This window comes from Protopterus annectens, chromosome 5.part0, assembly GCF_019279795.1.
Source record: "Protopterus annectens isolate FY-2018-M chromosome 5.part0, PAN1.0, whole genome shotgun sequence".
NCBI lineage: Eukaryota > Metazoa > Chordata > Ceratodontiformes > Protopteridae > Protopterus > Protopterus annectens.
In genome coordinates this window covers 1,002,273,631-1,002,288,056 of record NC_056735.1, presented here as the reverse complement: position 1 = coordinate 1,002,288,056, position 14,426 = coordinate 1,002,273,631, and the positions used below count along the sequence as shown (strand labels likewise).

Sequence of the window (14,426 nt, the reverse complement as noted above, 5' to 3'; positions counted from 1 at the left end):
TAGGTTAAACAATAAGGGGACATGGGACAACCCTGACGAGTACCATTTTTAATCTGTATTCTGTTAGAATAAGTCCTATTGATGTATAGCGAGTGTATGGATTACTATATAATATTTGTAGCATCTGAATGAATTCTTGGGGCAAGTTAAAATAGGGTAACACATCAAACAAAAAATTTATGTCTACTCTATCAAATGCTTTCTGGGCATCTATTATAAGAGCATAGATATTAAAGTTGTTTTTTTAGCATACGTCATCATATTATGCAGTGTAAGTGTGTTATCGCTGGTTTGTCTAGTTGCCATAAATCCAGCTTGTTCCTTAGAAATTAGATATATCAAAACCTTCTTTAGTCTCGATGCTATAATTGATGTTAAAATTTTCATATCCACATTCATTAGTGCTATTGGTCTGTAATTATCTGGGTTAAGGGATCCAATTGGTTTTATGTATGAAAATTGTTTTTGACGCATTGAGGTGGGGGTCACTAATTTTATTTTTAGTTATATAATTAAATACATGAGACAATTCTTTTCCCAAACTATCAGCAAACTCTTTGTAAAATTCAGCTGTAATACCATCAGGCCCTGGCGACTTATGTACTTTCATATGTTGAATTGTATATACTATTTCTTCTTTAGAAATAGGTTTAATCAGGTCACTTTGCAGGCTCTCTTCTAATTCTGGAAAGTTAATTTTTGCAGAAAACTTTTATTCTGGTTATGTAGAGACCTATCAGTTTGCCCTCATACACCTTAGTATAGATTTTCCCAAAAACATCAACAATATCCTCAGTTTTAGAATATATTGTGTCGTTATACTGAATTTCGAAATATATCCAGTTGTTTTTGATTGATTTATAATCCTTACCAGTGCTTTTGATGGTATTTGAACATTATTAGCATATTTCACTAAACACCTATGTTCTTGAAGTGTTAATTTATTATTATGAAGCAAAAAGAGATCCCTTTGAAGCTTCAACATTTCCTCCTCAGTTTGAGCGTTAAAATTCTGAATCAGCTCATTATCAAGTTGTTTTATTCTTATTTCTAGTTTTTGAATATCACTATTATGAATTTTCTTATAATATGAGGCTTTTTGTATAAGAAATCCTCTAATTTGAGCTTTAGCTGTTGCCCATTCAATGTCAGGAGTATGTTTTTGGAGCTTCAAGCTATCTGTAAATTCTTTCAAATATTTTATAATTCCATCTGCTATCTCTTTTTTACTTAAAAGATTTGGGTTGAGTGACCAATTATAACCCCTATGCCTTCTTGTGTCTTTTAAATCTTTAGAAAATTTTAATGAAATTTTTGAGTGATCTGATAGATGGCAGTATGTATAACCACCACTGGTTCTAAATTCGTTAGTGCTTTAGATATCAAAAAGTAATCTATTCTAGCCCACATTTTGTGGCATGGTGAATAGAAGGTATATTTATTTGCATTATTAATATCTTGTGAATAAGAAAAGGGGTCATATAATTGAAAATCTTCCTTAAAATCATTTAATGCTATCCCGCCTGCTTATTAAATGCTCTCTGTGGACAAGACCTATCCAACTTTGGATTTTGATAGGTATTCCAGTCCCCACCCACAACAAAATAATAACCATCATATTGTGTTAATATTGGATATAATGATGCTATGAAACTGTGTTGATCATTGCATGGGGCATATATATTCAAAAGTAGGATAGGTTTATCAAATGCATTATCCGATAAAATCACATAACACCATCGCCCATTTGGATCCACTTTGGAGTCTAAAATCCTATCTTTGTATTGGGTTTTGATAATTATAGCCACTCCGCACTGTGTGTCTTACCTTCTGATGTCACTAGCTCTCTAATCCAGTTCTTTTTTCTAATATCATTCCATTGTTCATTCATCAAATGTGTTTCCTGCAGAAATACAAACAGTGCTTTGTCCTGTAATAATATGTGTAGCAACAGCTTTCTCTTCTTCAAGTTCTGGAGCCCTTTAACATTCCATGAGTTCAACTCCCACATTCACAGGTCTTGGTATCAAATAACAATATAAGAGGGAATTATGAAATTGACATGTATTGACTGTACACTATATCTAATCTGGAAGCATTTCCTACATCCCGTCCCTAACCAGTGCTTACCCACTTTACCCCTGGACCAGGATTTATATAGGTCTTGTATAAGAGAAAATATAAACAAGGTTAAACACACCAACACATTGAAAAACTTCAGGTAATAACATTTAAAACATTTCCTAAACATATAACCTATATATTCTAGCATATCTACATCAAAGTCTAAACTACACATTCCCTACCAAACACCGCTACTTAACTACAGCTTTGGTTTAACTATTAGTTAAACAAATCTCATTTCTAAGGTTATTACTGTGTAAAGGAAAGTTTTAGTAGATTGGGTACTTATTTTATCCTACCTTAAGTATCTGTTTTGTTGCAATCATTATGTACATAAACTTTTTACAGAAGAGAGGAGAGAGAAAAAAAAAAAAAAAAAAATACATCCTACATTTTAGATCTGTACCCTACACAGTGCCTGCCACTCACTGCATATAGTAAAAAAAACAATTTTGGTTCACACCTATAAAAGAAGAAAAAAACAGTAAAAGTACATGTTATTATGTGCTTTAAGTACATACTGTAATGTTATTTAGTTATAAAATGAACATTATCATATTATTTTCAGTTCTCTTTGTCTTTTCAAGCCAGGAAACCATCAGAAATACTCACGACAAGGGACCTCTTTCACAGCAGGACCACAAGAAGTATTACATCCAAATCTACACTCTCAGTTGAAATCCAGGCATTTCCTGTTTACCACACAATGGAAATAGACCTTGAGGCCATAAAAGTCTGAAACCAGACAGCAGACCTCAGATTAGCATAAACAAACAGTTTTATTGCTTTTTCAGAGGCCTGAACAGTTTAGTGAAGAAACAAAGGATTAGAAAAGCCTTGAGGTAAAATACATGCTGGATCTGACTACAGGAACATGCCAGTCTCAATTGAAGTTCTTTTCAGCCCTCTGATGCAGGTAGAACTTTAAAACTTTCAGAAACACTTCTTTTGCCTGATTTTTATTGGAAACAGAATATTTAGCGCCATCCACCATAAATGTAAGCATATTGGGGTATTTCATCTGGAATTTAATTTGTTTATCAATCAGAAATTTACAGTAAGCAGATAAAGACTGTCTAGCCTGCCTTACTTGTAATGGTAAATCTTGAGCCAGAAATATTTTAACATTTTTCCACATAACATAGCCACCATTTTTTTTTGCAGTAAACAGTATTTTGCTAACATCTTGAAAGTTCAATATCTTAACATATACAGGTCTAGGCATAGTAGAAGCTTGTACCTCTCTCAGCTCTGTGTGCCCTTTCTATTACAATCTGTTTCACCCCATCAGCATCATTTAACAGTATTTCAAATATTTGTGTTATGGCTGGTATTAGCTCTGCATACTGGATGTTTTCAGGATTCCTCTTATAATAATATTATTTCTTCTAGACCTTGCTTCTAAATCAATAAGTTTATTTTGCATGGCTTGTACATCCACATCACATACCTTTGATTTTTTCTCCAGCATGTCAATTTTGTCCTCTATTTCAGAAATTCTGGTCTCAGTTTTGTCCATTCTCTGAAGCAATTGATTGCATAAAACTCCAAATGTTTGTATTTGTGAGGTCAAGTCCTTTAGAGCTTCCTGTATAGGTAGTAAAGCGTGCTTGATATCCTCCATGTTTAGTGGCTGATCAGTCCTGGATCTAGTTTCTGGTTTCTGTTGTTCCTGCTGTCTAGTAATCCTTTGTTTTTGCAGTTCCATCCTTTACTGGCGACTGTAGTTCTGACAACTTTGTCTTAGTAGTAGTTGTTTCCATGGTTCTTCCTTGTTGCAAGATTTTTCTTTCCCCAAGCAGAAAGGCAGAATAAAGAAAGCACACGGTCCTTTGTTTGTTTCTCTCTTCAGAGCAAAGTAATCACTTGTAATCCTGATGGATAAATACTTTTTTTTCTCACTTTTTTAACTGATTTTAGATTAGGTCAGTATAAATGCAACTTTTTATCATCAATTTGATGTTTAAACCTCCTGATATCCACTCAGATCAGAGATTTTCCTCGGGTTAATTGAAGAGCTGCAGTTTAGCAGTGTTTACAGCATGGCAGCCATCTTTGAATCCAGCAAAGATAATGGAATTTCTGCTGAGATTAATGATGTTAACGTTAAGCAATAGGAGACAATGACAGTTAGACTGAGAAACACTGATAATGCCAATTAAATATTTGAAGAGTAGAGAGATAGTGTGAATTAGGTGCAGAAAAGAATGTTTGTGTGTGCAGTTTTAGGAATAAAATGGTTTAAAAGGCATGAGAGTTGGACTTGAATGCATGGATTATGCAGTACAGATATTTCAATTAAGTGTCAAGTTTGCCAGGGTAAACCTTGGCATAGGTATCTGGTTAAGTGATTATCTGTTATTGTATAGACAGAAGAATGTCAACAGTAATATCTTTGCGTAAGTGCCTACATTAAGTTCTGAGAGAACATTTACTGAATCTATTTAGATTGCATAAAATATGGTAAAGTGTCACTCATATAAAAATGCTGATATTAAGTTAAAATTGGACTATGATAAACTATAATCACATTACTGAACAATTGTGACACTTACTGAATGTATGAAAATTCAGTCATATGAAAGGGATAATATCCAGTGCAAACTGTAATATAATGAAGCATTAACCATATTTTAAGTAATCTTTTTAACCATATGAACAAACAGTTATGGTGCTATTTGACACTACTAAATGTCACAGAATGTGTTAGAGTCAGTCATATGAAACTGATAACATTGGGTTTATATTGGAATATGGTGAAGCATTTATCATACTGTTAAGAAAATATTGTAATCAAATGACTGAAAATGGTTATGGCACCTAATGAAATTGTATGATAAGCATATTGTGGCTAATTTTTAAAAACAAAGTTTTGTAATGCATCTTTCTTTTCCTGTTAGTCAAATTAGCATTTGCATGTATTGGGTCTTGGTGATGATTACAGAAGTATAAACCATATGAAATTGTCAATATATGTTTGACATGAGAGTATTATGCAATGGATTGATTCTGTGGACAGAATAAACAGTGTAGATCATGGTGAAGTATCAGCCATATAGGGGTGATGAAAAGAATAAGAAGAAATACAAGAAAATAGTCTAGTTTCTGTAATAGAAATGCAGGTTTGGTGTGTTTTTTTACAAGAAACTTGTTTGCACTGAATGGGTGTTAGAGTACAACACTTGACACATTGTGGAATATAAAAGAAGAGTAATTGTAGGATGCAGAATTATTTTAAAATTATGTATATCAATTTAATTTAAGTAATGAGGAAACTTCTTAACACTATTGTATTTACATAAGTTATATCTTAGCAACTACAGGTTGAGTTAAAAAAATTGAATTTTCTGAAAGAGAAACTACAGAAAATTATTTCAGTTGTGCTTAAGCATGAAGGATGAAATCTAAATATATTTACAAGCTTAGCAGGGAACGACCAGAGGAGGGTTAGCTGATGACATTAAATATTTTAAGAAGTTGTTCAAAATCATATACAGGAGGTGTAAGATTGACTGCCTTGACCAGGGACGTTCTGATTACTCTTGAAGAGCATGTTGTATAAGATATGTCTGAGTATGATTGTAAAGTTGGGGATGATGTAAGGTGTATATGATGATACCAGTTGTTGCCTAGGCTTTATTTGACTGGAGGCCATGTGGAATGTTCAGAATATTTGGAATAATGGAAGTGATATGAAACCTCTACTGTCCCATGCTGGTGATGTAATATGTGGGCAGGATGATGTCTTGTTGAAACTGACATGATACAAATTGGTGGAATATGAAAAAACTAAATATGAGGGTGCAGTTTGTTATCATAACTGCAAGATGATTGTGGAAGGACTGTATATGATTTACTCCAGTTGTACTGTGTTTTGTTTGACTAAGCAATATGGCCAAGTAAGGTATTTAAGGAATATTGGTGGCAAAAGAAATGGGACTAGACCCCCATTCCCTGTTGATTAGGCTGCTGGTAGACAAGCTGATGACTCAGTCAACATATGGACATGATACAAACTGGAGAAATATGTTAGTTGAAAAAGTTGGTGAAAAAGTGTAGACTGCTATGATTTGTATGATTTGGATTCAATGTAACACGGTGCTCATGTGACAGAGTAGTTAAGTTTTAGGGTTAAACTGATAACAGGATAATGCAAAATGTATGATAATCGGACAGTTATTTAAGTATTATGCAATAATAGGAAGCAGTACAAGTTGTATGAGAGTTGAGCAAGGATATGAGGAAGATACAGAAGGGAAGCCTCCCTGCACACCTTACTAATACATGCTAACCCAAACGGTGCCCATGCCCCTAACTTAATCCACTATTCAAACAAATTAGGTCCACAGGTTGTGATACCGAAGGTTGTGGTAAGGTTTGCTATATTGTGTCTTTCGGCTTTTCCCGGTTAGGGGTCGCCACAGTGGAACTCCGGTCCCTCATTGGCAGTAGATTTTTACGTGCAGAGTTGCCGGCCCTGACGCACAACCTTCAACGAAGGTATGCCCATTCACGCATGTCTCCACATAGAAGACGCTCTAGCTGAGAATCGAACAGGACAACATCTTACTGTGAGGCGGCATACAGTTTTTTTGTGTGGGGGGTACTGCAGCACCACTATAATGATCACAAAATTAAGTTGTTTTCTTTTTATGATCTCTTGCAGGTTTGATCTTTTGGATGCTTAATAATACGACTGTTCAAAATTTTCTTGTCAGTCATATGTGTTCAATATTCTGATCATTTACATCATACCTATATGTGTGTGTGTGTGTGTGTGTGTGTGTGTGTGTGTGTGTGTGTGTGTGTGTGTGTGTGTGTGTGTGTGTGTGTGTGTGTGTGTGTTTGTTTACATATGTATAACATTTAAATGTATTTAGTAGTACTGGATAATGAAATAAGTCATTCATGGCAGCATAGGATGTGTGTATTTTAGCCTCTATAAAAAATATCTATTTTTAGTTCTTGAAGCTATTGGAGCTATTATTTTACTTCAATCCATCCATCCATCCACAATCCCTTTTCCTGTTTTATACATGTGGTAAGGGTGTCACTTCAAATGTAACAATCATCTAGACACAAGGTTTACACCAGCAGGTGGCTAGCCCTGCCATGGTAGGTCTTCCATACCACACAGTCGCACGCACTGTCACACCTTTAGCCAATTTAGTGTCCATTCCACCTACTGCATATCTTTATAATGTGGAAGGAAACCACAGCTCTTTCAAACTTCTTAGTGATTTTATTTGTGTATTTTTTTATTTATTTTTATTTTCACATATTAATATGGCACAGATGACACATGGAGAACCACTAATCCATAAAAAAATAAATAAATAAAAATCAACAAACATCCTTCATACAGTCTGTTGCAAATACATAACAAGGAGTTTGTAGAAGATGTTGCACAGGAAAGATTATTCATGGGAGTAAGTTTCTACACTTGAACTTAAGCAAAACACCTTATACCAGCTTGTCCTCAAAGGAACATAGCTGGATGACTATATTTTTAGGAGCATTGGAATATAATAACTTTATCATATTCGTAGTTTGAAGTAAGAGACGGAGAATAATGAGTATGCAGCATACCTAACAGTTATATCTTTTGGCTGTGGAAGTTTCACAGTGGGAGAAAATAAATGGCTTTACATTCTTTTCATATGAATTATCATAATTCATGAGTAACCCTCATAATTTTTTCTACATTTGAAAAGTATATTGGTATTAATGGGAGCTTATCTATTATAATCCATTTTAAGTTCGTAAGCAGTGGGAACTAATCTGTATTTACCTAAATCAATAACAAGCTGTGATAGTTCTGCAAAAGTCATCAGTAATAGAGGAGTATCTCATAGAAAAAGATAAAGTAGACAGGAGGTATACCTACCTAACTGGCTTAGATGAATTGAAGAAAACTTGAAAACAAACCACTGGAATTAAAAAAAAAAAGCTTTGATACTCATGTAACAGGAAATATAAATTGTCCTTGAAATAATCAGCACTTTAAAGCAATAATATGAAGCTTCTGTTACTCAAGCTAAAAGTCAAATCCAGTAGCCACCCAAAACCATCGATACAACTGAAGTGTGTTTCTAGATAGTTAATAAAATAATTTCAACAGGTTATTGGTCTTTGACCTGTACTTATTGGGAAAAAGCTACACTGAAACCTTTTTATAATAATTTCCAGGGCAGGTAAATTAGTTGTATAGAACCATTGCTGATGTACAGTGATCCATGTTCAAAACTGAAATTGTCTTGAAATGGAAAATTGCCATTTTACTTTTACCCCCTCATTTTTATTAATTTTGCCCCTGCCTGAACATAGATTGATGAATAGACCAATTTGGTACGGCAAATCAGCATGTAAGAGTTAAAAAGTAGTAGAGCAAATTCTCCTCCAAAGACTTGGAAAAAATTTCTAAATGATGACTATTGGAAACTCGGGCTTTACCTTTCTTGAATTGCTCTAGGTTTCTGACATCTTTCTAGGGACATCAGTGAAATATTTGCTTGTGTCTGTTGAAAATATACTAGTAAGGCAAGTATTGATATGTGAAGTACTAATAGACAGCACTGGCTATAACAAATAACCAGAAAATATTGAGTAATGTGATTTTTTTTGTGGTATATTTTCATATTAAGTAAGTTCAGTTTGATATTCATCATACAGATATGAAATACAATTCCCTGTTCTAGTGTTACCAAATTGTGAAGTTAAGGGGCTTCCTGATTTATCTCTGTTTTGAAAATGACTATTTTTTTCATATCTTTTCTGTAGAAAACATGTATAGTTTAGCTTCTATATTAAACATCTGCCTTCTAGATATATATTTTTATAATCAACCTGCAATAACATAAATAAATGGGAGTTATCTAACTGGATGACCTCCTTGGCTACCTTATAAATCTTACACTGGCATACAGTTTTTTTGGGTGGGGGTACACAGCATTCAGTAAGTTAGGATTTAGTCAACTGAGAGATGAGAAAGCCATGCACATGATTTGAAATATTTCACATGAACCATATGAAGCATTTCATTTTGGGTTTTAAAATCATTGCAGAGGCAAAACACCATTAATGTAATCCTTCCCTCTGGTCATATGACTTAATGACATAATTTGCATGTATTGCAACCCTGCTATTTATTTTTACGTCACTCATATTCTAACGCATTTAATCAGTAACTTAAACTGTCATAGTGTTGCATTTTTCTATGACAGACTGCATAAGATGTCTTAAGTCTGTAAATTTTCTTATCATGAACTGATTTTGTTCCTACTTGCCAAATTCATTTTTCTGATCAAACTTATTTATTTTGTGTTATGAATAGATTGGTATTTGGAATTCAAACATCGGCCTTAATATGACAGACAACATCAAGGACAAGGGTACTAATATAACAGACTCCATGGCAAATCGGACATTGATCGTTACTACAATTCTGGTAAGTTTGCACTTGCATCATAGTTAGTACCAAGAAGACAAACCTCCTGTTTCATTTTATATATATATATATTTTTTTTTTTTTTTGTAAGCACTATGTAACCTCAAATCATTAGATATTAGTGTATGGAACAGAAGATTTATAGTTGTTCTTTTTAGCATGCACAGCAATTGCACTGCAGCCCTAACAGGTCTTAATCTGAGTTGCTGATAAAATGGGTGCCAGGCCAAGTCTGATTTTTTTCTTGGTCATATGCTTATATACTATAAGCTGAGGTCAGGTGCAGACATTTTTGGTCAGGGGAACAATGCAGGCATCAATATGATGACAACCTGTGATCCCACAACCCTAGTAATCTCCATGTACGAGAAGTAGGGGTTAGACAACAATGCTGTGAATGGTATAGTAAGTGGACAGGACCGATTTTTTTCCAGATTGAATAACTTCAGCTTTCCTTGCTACTGGCATACCTTTATCAAGATCAGCATCTCTAATCTGTGTGGATTGCTGTGTGGTACTTCAGTGTCTGGTGGATCTGGCGGTGACATTTACTGTAATATGACTACTACGCTTACTGTGAGTTTCTGCTGACAGCTGTTATGGGTAGGGTTGTGCAGCACTATTTCATGGTGCCTGCACAATAACTGGTATGTCCTACAAGACTGTATTACTGAGTGACTATATTAGAGTATGCATATGGGATGCACACCTGCCTGCTACCTGTCACACAGCTAATGGGATGGTGGCTTGTGTATGTTGCTCTGGTATTTTTATCTTAGACTTGTCATAGTTCCCTGATATGACCTTTATTTTTCAGCATGAGCAGAATAAAATATAAATTATGTTGCCCCTGCAAAAGACAGGAGAGACATGCAAACCACCAGGGTTGGTTCTACTCAAAAATGCTGGAGCACATTTTAAATGTATTCAGTTCATTGTCTGGAACGATTCACTTCCCATTGTTATCTCCTCACTGCAGGTCAAAATAATAGATTCACTCAGCAGGTACCTCAACTGTAGCCCACCTCTACTGATAGCATGAGGTGCTGAGGCCTCACTGGAGGGGGGTTCTGGACCCTCACCAGCATGTAATCCAGCATTATTACCTGTGATGGCCCAACCATAGCTGGTGAAGGTGGCGGAGGCTGCACTGTAGAGAGTAGTGGGTAGTGGTATAGCCAAGATTGCAAGCTTCCAACACTAGATACCAAGTTCACTCATGTATGTGCCACCAGGCATTGGGCCACCATTGGAGGGAGTACCCTTTATCAGTACCTATCCTGATCTATTGTGTGGTGATAGATCCTAGCAATGTCCCTCTGGTCCAGGGTACCAGTCATCATTCTGTTACTGCTCATACTTAACCTCATCCCCAGTCTAATGTAGTCTGCCCCTTTCCTTTTGTATCATACACTGTATCCTGACCATTGTCAAGCTTTCCTTATCACCATTTGTTTGTCCTCTGTTTGTCTCAGTGCATTCCATGTCTCCCCATCCTTATGCATGCACATCTGCCCCTTTTCGTCTGCACAGTTCTGTGTGTATCTGTCTGCCCCTGCACACTCTCTCACCCTCTTTCCTTTCTTATTTTCCTTAAACCTTTTTCCCTTATCCATTTTCTGTCTCATTAAAAAAAGAATGGAGGCATATACCCACCAAACATTTTGTCACAGCATCTCCTAATGCTGCACACTCCTTTATGTTATCTTTATGTGTGCCCTTCTGCTTGACGCCATCTCATTTTTCCTATTTTTCTGTGCATCCCTTTCCTCCATTTTATATATATGGTAGATGTCTACAAATGTAGACACTGTAACACTGTTGCTGCAAATACTGTACGGCTATATAGCTTTATGCATTGCTTTCTCTGTCCTGCTAAGGAACAATTTAAAACTATCAGCATAGCCTTTGCATATGCTGACTTATTCTGAAATACAGCAGTCTATGAAGTAAAGGGTTCAGTTCTTGTGTGATGGGTTGTGTCCTGTGCTTCTGTGTACTTGTTATATTGCATGGGCTTGCAGAGCTGCTGAAGTGCTCATTTAGTACAACTACTAGCACAGAATCTCCACCTGTCACACTTTGAATGTATATGTAATGCCTACTTTACAGCTCAGTTCCATCAAGCTGTACAAGCCTTGTTCAGAAGTGCAGGGGATCTTTAAGAATCCCAGTCAGTGTTAAGGAATATGGTATGTTAAAGGGATTGACAGCTAATATCCATGTTCTGGTCTTCTGGAAGACAGAAAAACTAAACTTTTCTTACCCAGCTGTGGTCCTTATGCAACACACTTTAACACAGAAGAGGTAATAAACCTGAAAGAAAAAATTCATAACACCTGTGAAATATTCAGAATGAAATATGACACCTATTATGAAATCTGGTGAAACTATTATGTTGTGCACAGATTATAAATTAAATAGTCAAGTAATAATGTCCCATACCTTCAGTGGAAGATCTTTTGTCATTTTTATTAGAGGATCTGAAGTTTTCAAAGTTACATAAGCAGTGTTTTTCAAAAATACCTTTGGATGATCAGTCTATAAAATACTTTATTATAAATATGCATAATGAAATGTTTATATAAATAGTTTACCTTTTTGAGTATCATATGTATGTAATGTGTTTCAGAAAACTATACAAGGCTTGTTTTAAGGAATGCCTCATGTTGGATTTTATCTGGATCATATCTTAGTTATTGGGAAGAGTAGGATTTAAAAAGAATGGAGTGTAGTGGCTTGCATATAAAGGTGAACAACTGTGCTGTTAAACAGAAGTGCAACACCTGGTGCATTTAGTAAATGCAAATTTTCATCCTATAGAGATCAATGTAAAACCCTTCAGACATGCTTCATCTACCACATATGTTAATGAAATTAAAGTGTACTGAGATTTACTTACATTACTCTGACACATTTCACCAGTTCTGTCAGCCTAGTTAAGCCCCTTTCATCATTTAAGTCAATATGTATTGTAGACATGATAAAAAGGAAAGTAAACATCTTTTCTACACACTGCCATTCTGCATGCTTGTTATTCAGGTTATAGAGAACTGATCCTCTCCTGTGATTCTTCATTTTGTATTGCTTTCATATAAGATGCATGTAGATGGTGAGATACTTTGGTTTTATATTTTATATACTGACAGCTGCTTACCAAAAAAATATTTACAACTGCAAATGGAAGGATTAGCTATAATTTCTTGGAATCCAAAGACTTCATAAATATCTGCATTGTTTTGTTTTACTAAATATTTGGACCACAAACCACTGATTATTCTATATACTGAAGGGACAACCATACTATGAAGGAGTTTACCAAGAGTACAGCATAGAGCAATTGAGAACATGTGGACTGTACTAGCCAACTCCTTGAAAATAGTAGTAAATGGGCATTCTAAATGAGTTCCTATAAATGCCATGGGTTATTGTACCCTGCAATCAATTAAGGACAAACCAAAAACTTTGCTATACAACATATTCCCAACATGCCAGTTTCTTTTTCTGAAAATGAATCTTATTTTACTAGCCTTTAAGAAGAGAAATGGAATTTGTGAGTTAACTTCCATTTCATATTTCAGATAATGGCCTAGTAGAGATGGCTGTACATCCTTTTAAGGAAAGAATAAATAAAGCTCAGAAACTGACTTTTAGAAGGGACAGGTCAAAAATATGTATAAAAAATCAGGGACATTCTGCAAACCCTTTGGTAAGTAGTGAGATCCTTTGGATGAGATGTTAAATGGAGGCCCCATCTGTTTGAGTTGGTACCTATCAAAAAGAGTTGGGGTTGCTTTATTGTATAAACACGTTTCCATCTTTCTTTCATTCTGTACACATCCATTATATTTACACTTTGTATTATACTTTATACACCATAATAATGCACTTTACATGTTTAACATCTAAATATATGTAAATCCATTTCATTATCCCCATCCTTTCTTCCATATCCATTTCTTCTTCTTCTGGCTTTTCCCGGTTAAGGGTCACCACATCGAATCACTGTCTGCTCATGATTGGCAGTGGAGTTTTATGGTGTCAAGTTGCCAGCCTGGTGCCCAACCTTCCACAGAAGGCACACACATGCACGCACTCATGCCTAGGGCCAATTTAGTGTGTCCAGTCCACCTGCAGCATGTCTTTGAGATGTGGGAAGAAACCGGAGCACCCGGAGGAAACCTACGCAACCACAGGGAGGACATGCAGACTCCGCACAGAAGGCACCCCAACTGAGGATTGAACCGGAGAACCTCTTGCTGTGAGGCAGCAACACTAACCGCTGCACCACTGTCGCCGCCCATTCCATATCCATTTCTATATATCACATATTACTTCCTCATCATTGTTTCTACTGTTATGCAGCAAATCTTCACATCTTCCTTTCCATAAACACCAAATTGCAATGAATACAATTTTATCCCATTTTTCATTTTCTATTTCTCTCCAAAAATTATATTTTACACACAACACCATGCCCATGTCAATGTATTTAAGTACTTTCAATTCATAAACATCTTTGAATAATATCCAAAAACCTTATTTTTCTTACAAACCAAAAAACAATGTTACAATGTCTCTTCAGTATTACAGGTATTTACATTTTTGTTTTATCATTTTATACTTCACTTTACTTTTTACTGGCATTTTGCCCAATAATAAATACCACCAAAAGTCAATTGCTTCAAAAAAGATTAAATCTTTCTTTCCTTTTCCTTATTGCTTTGTTGTAGTCACCCACCACAATTTTTCCAAGGATCAGTATAACAGTTCATATTAATTATATTTCATACCATTCTTTCCTTTCCATCTCTACTTCATTTATATCAATTCTCCATGTCTTTATTTTACTTTA

The 14,426-nt window shown here is 35.2% G+C and overlaps 1 protein-coding gene across 3 annotated transcripts in view; it reads left to right on the top strand.

Moving 5' to 3' along the window:
- GRIK1 (glutamate ionotropic receptor kainate type subunit 1) overlaps nt 1-14,426 on the top strand; it is a 1,940,968-nt gene that overhangs the window by 1,369,978 nt on the left and 556,564 nt on the right. For all 3 annotated transcript variants that reach the window (XM_044072744.1, XM_044072745.1, XM_044072743.1), the window contains one exon: nt 9,458-9,571. In XM_044072744.1, the coding sequence (XP_043928679.1) occupies nt 9,458-9,571 (114 nt within the window). The remainder of the gene's footprint in view (nt 1-9,457; nt 9,572-14,426) is intronic.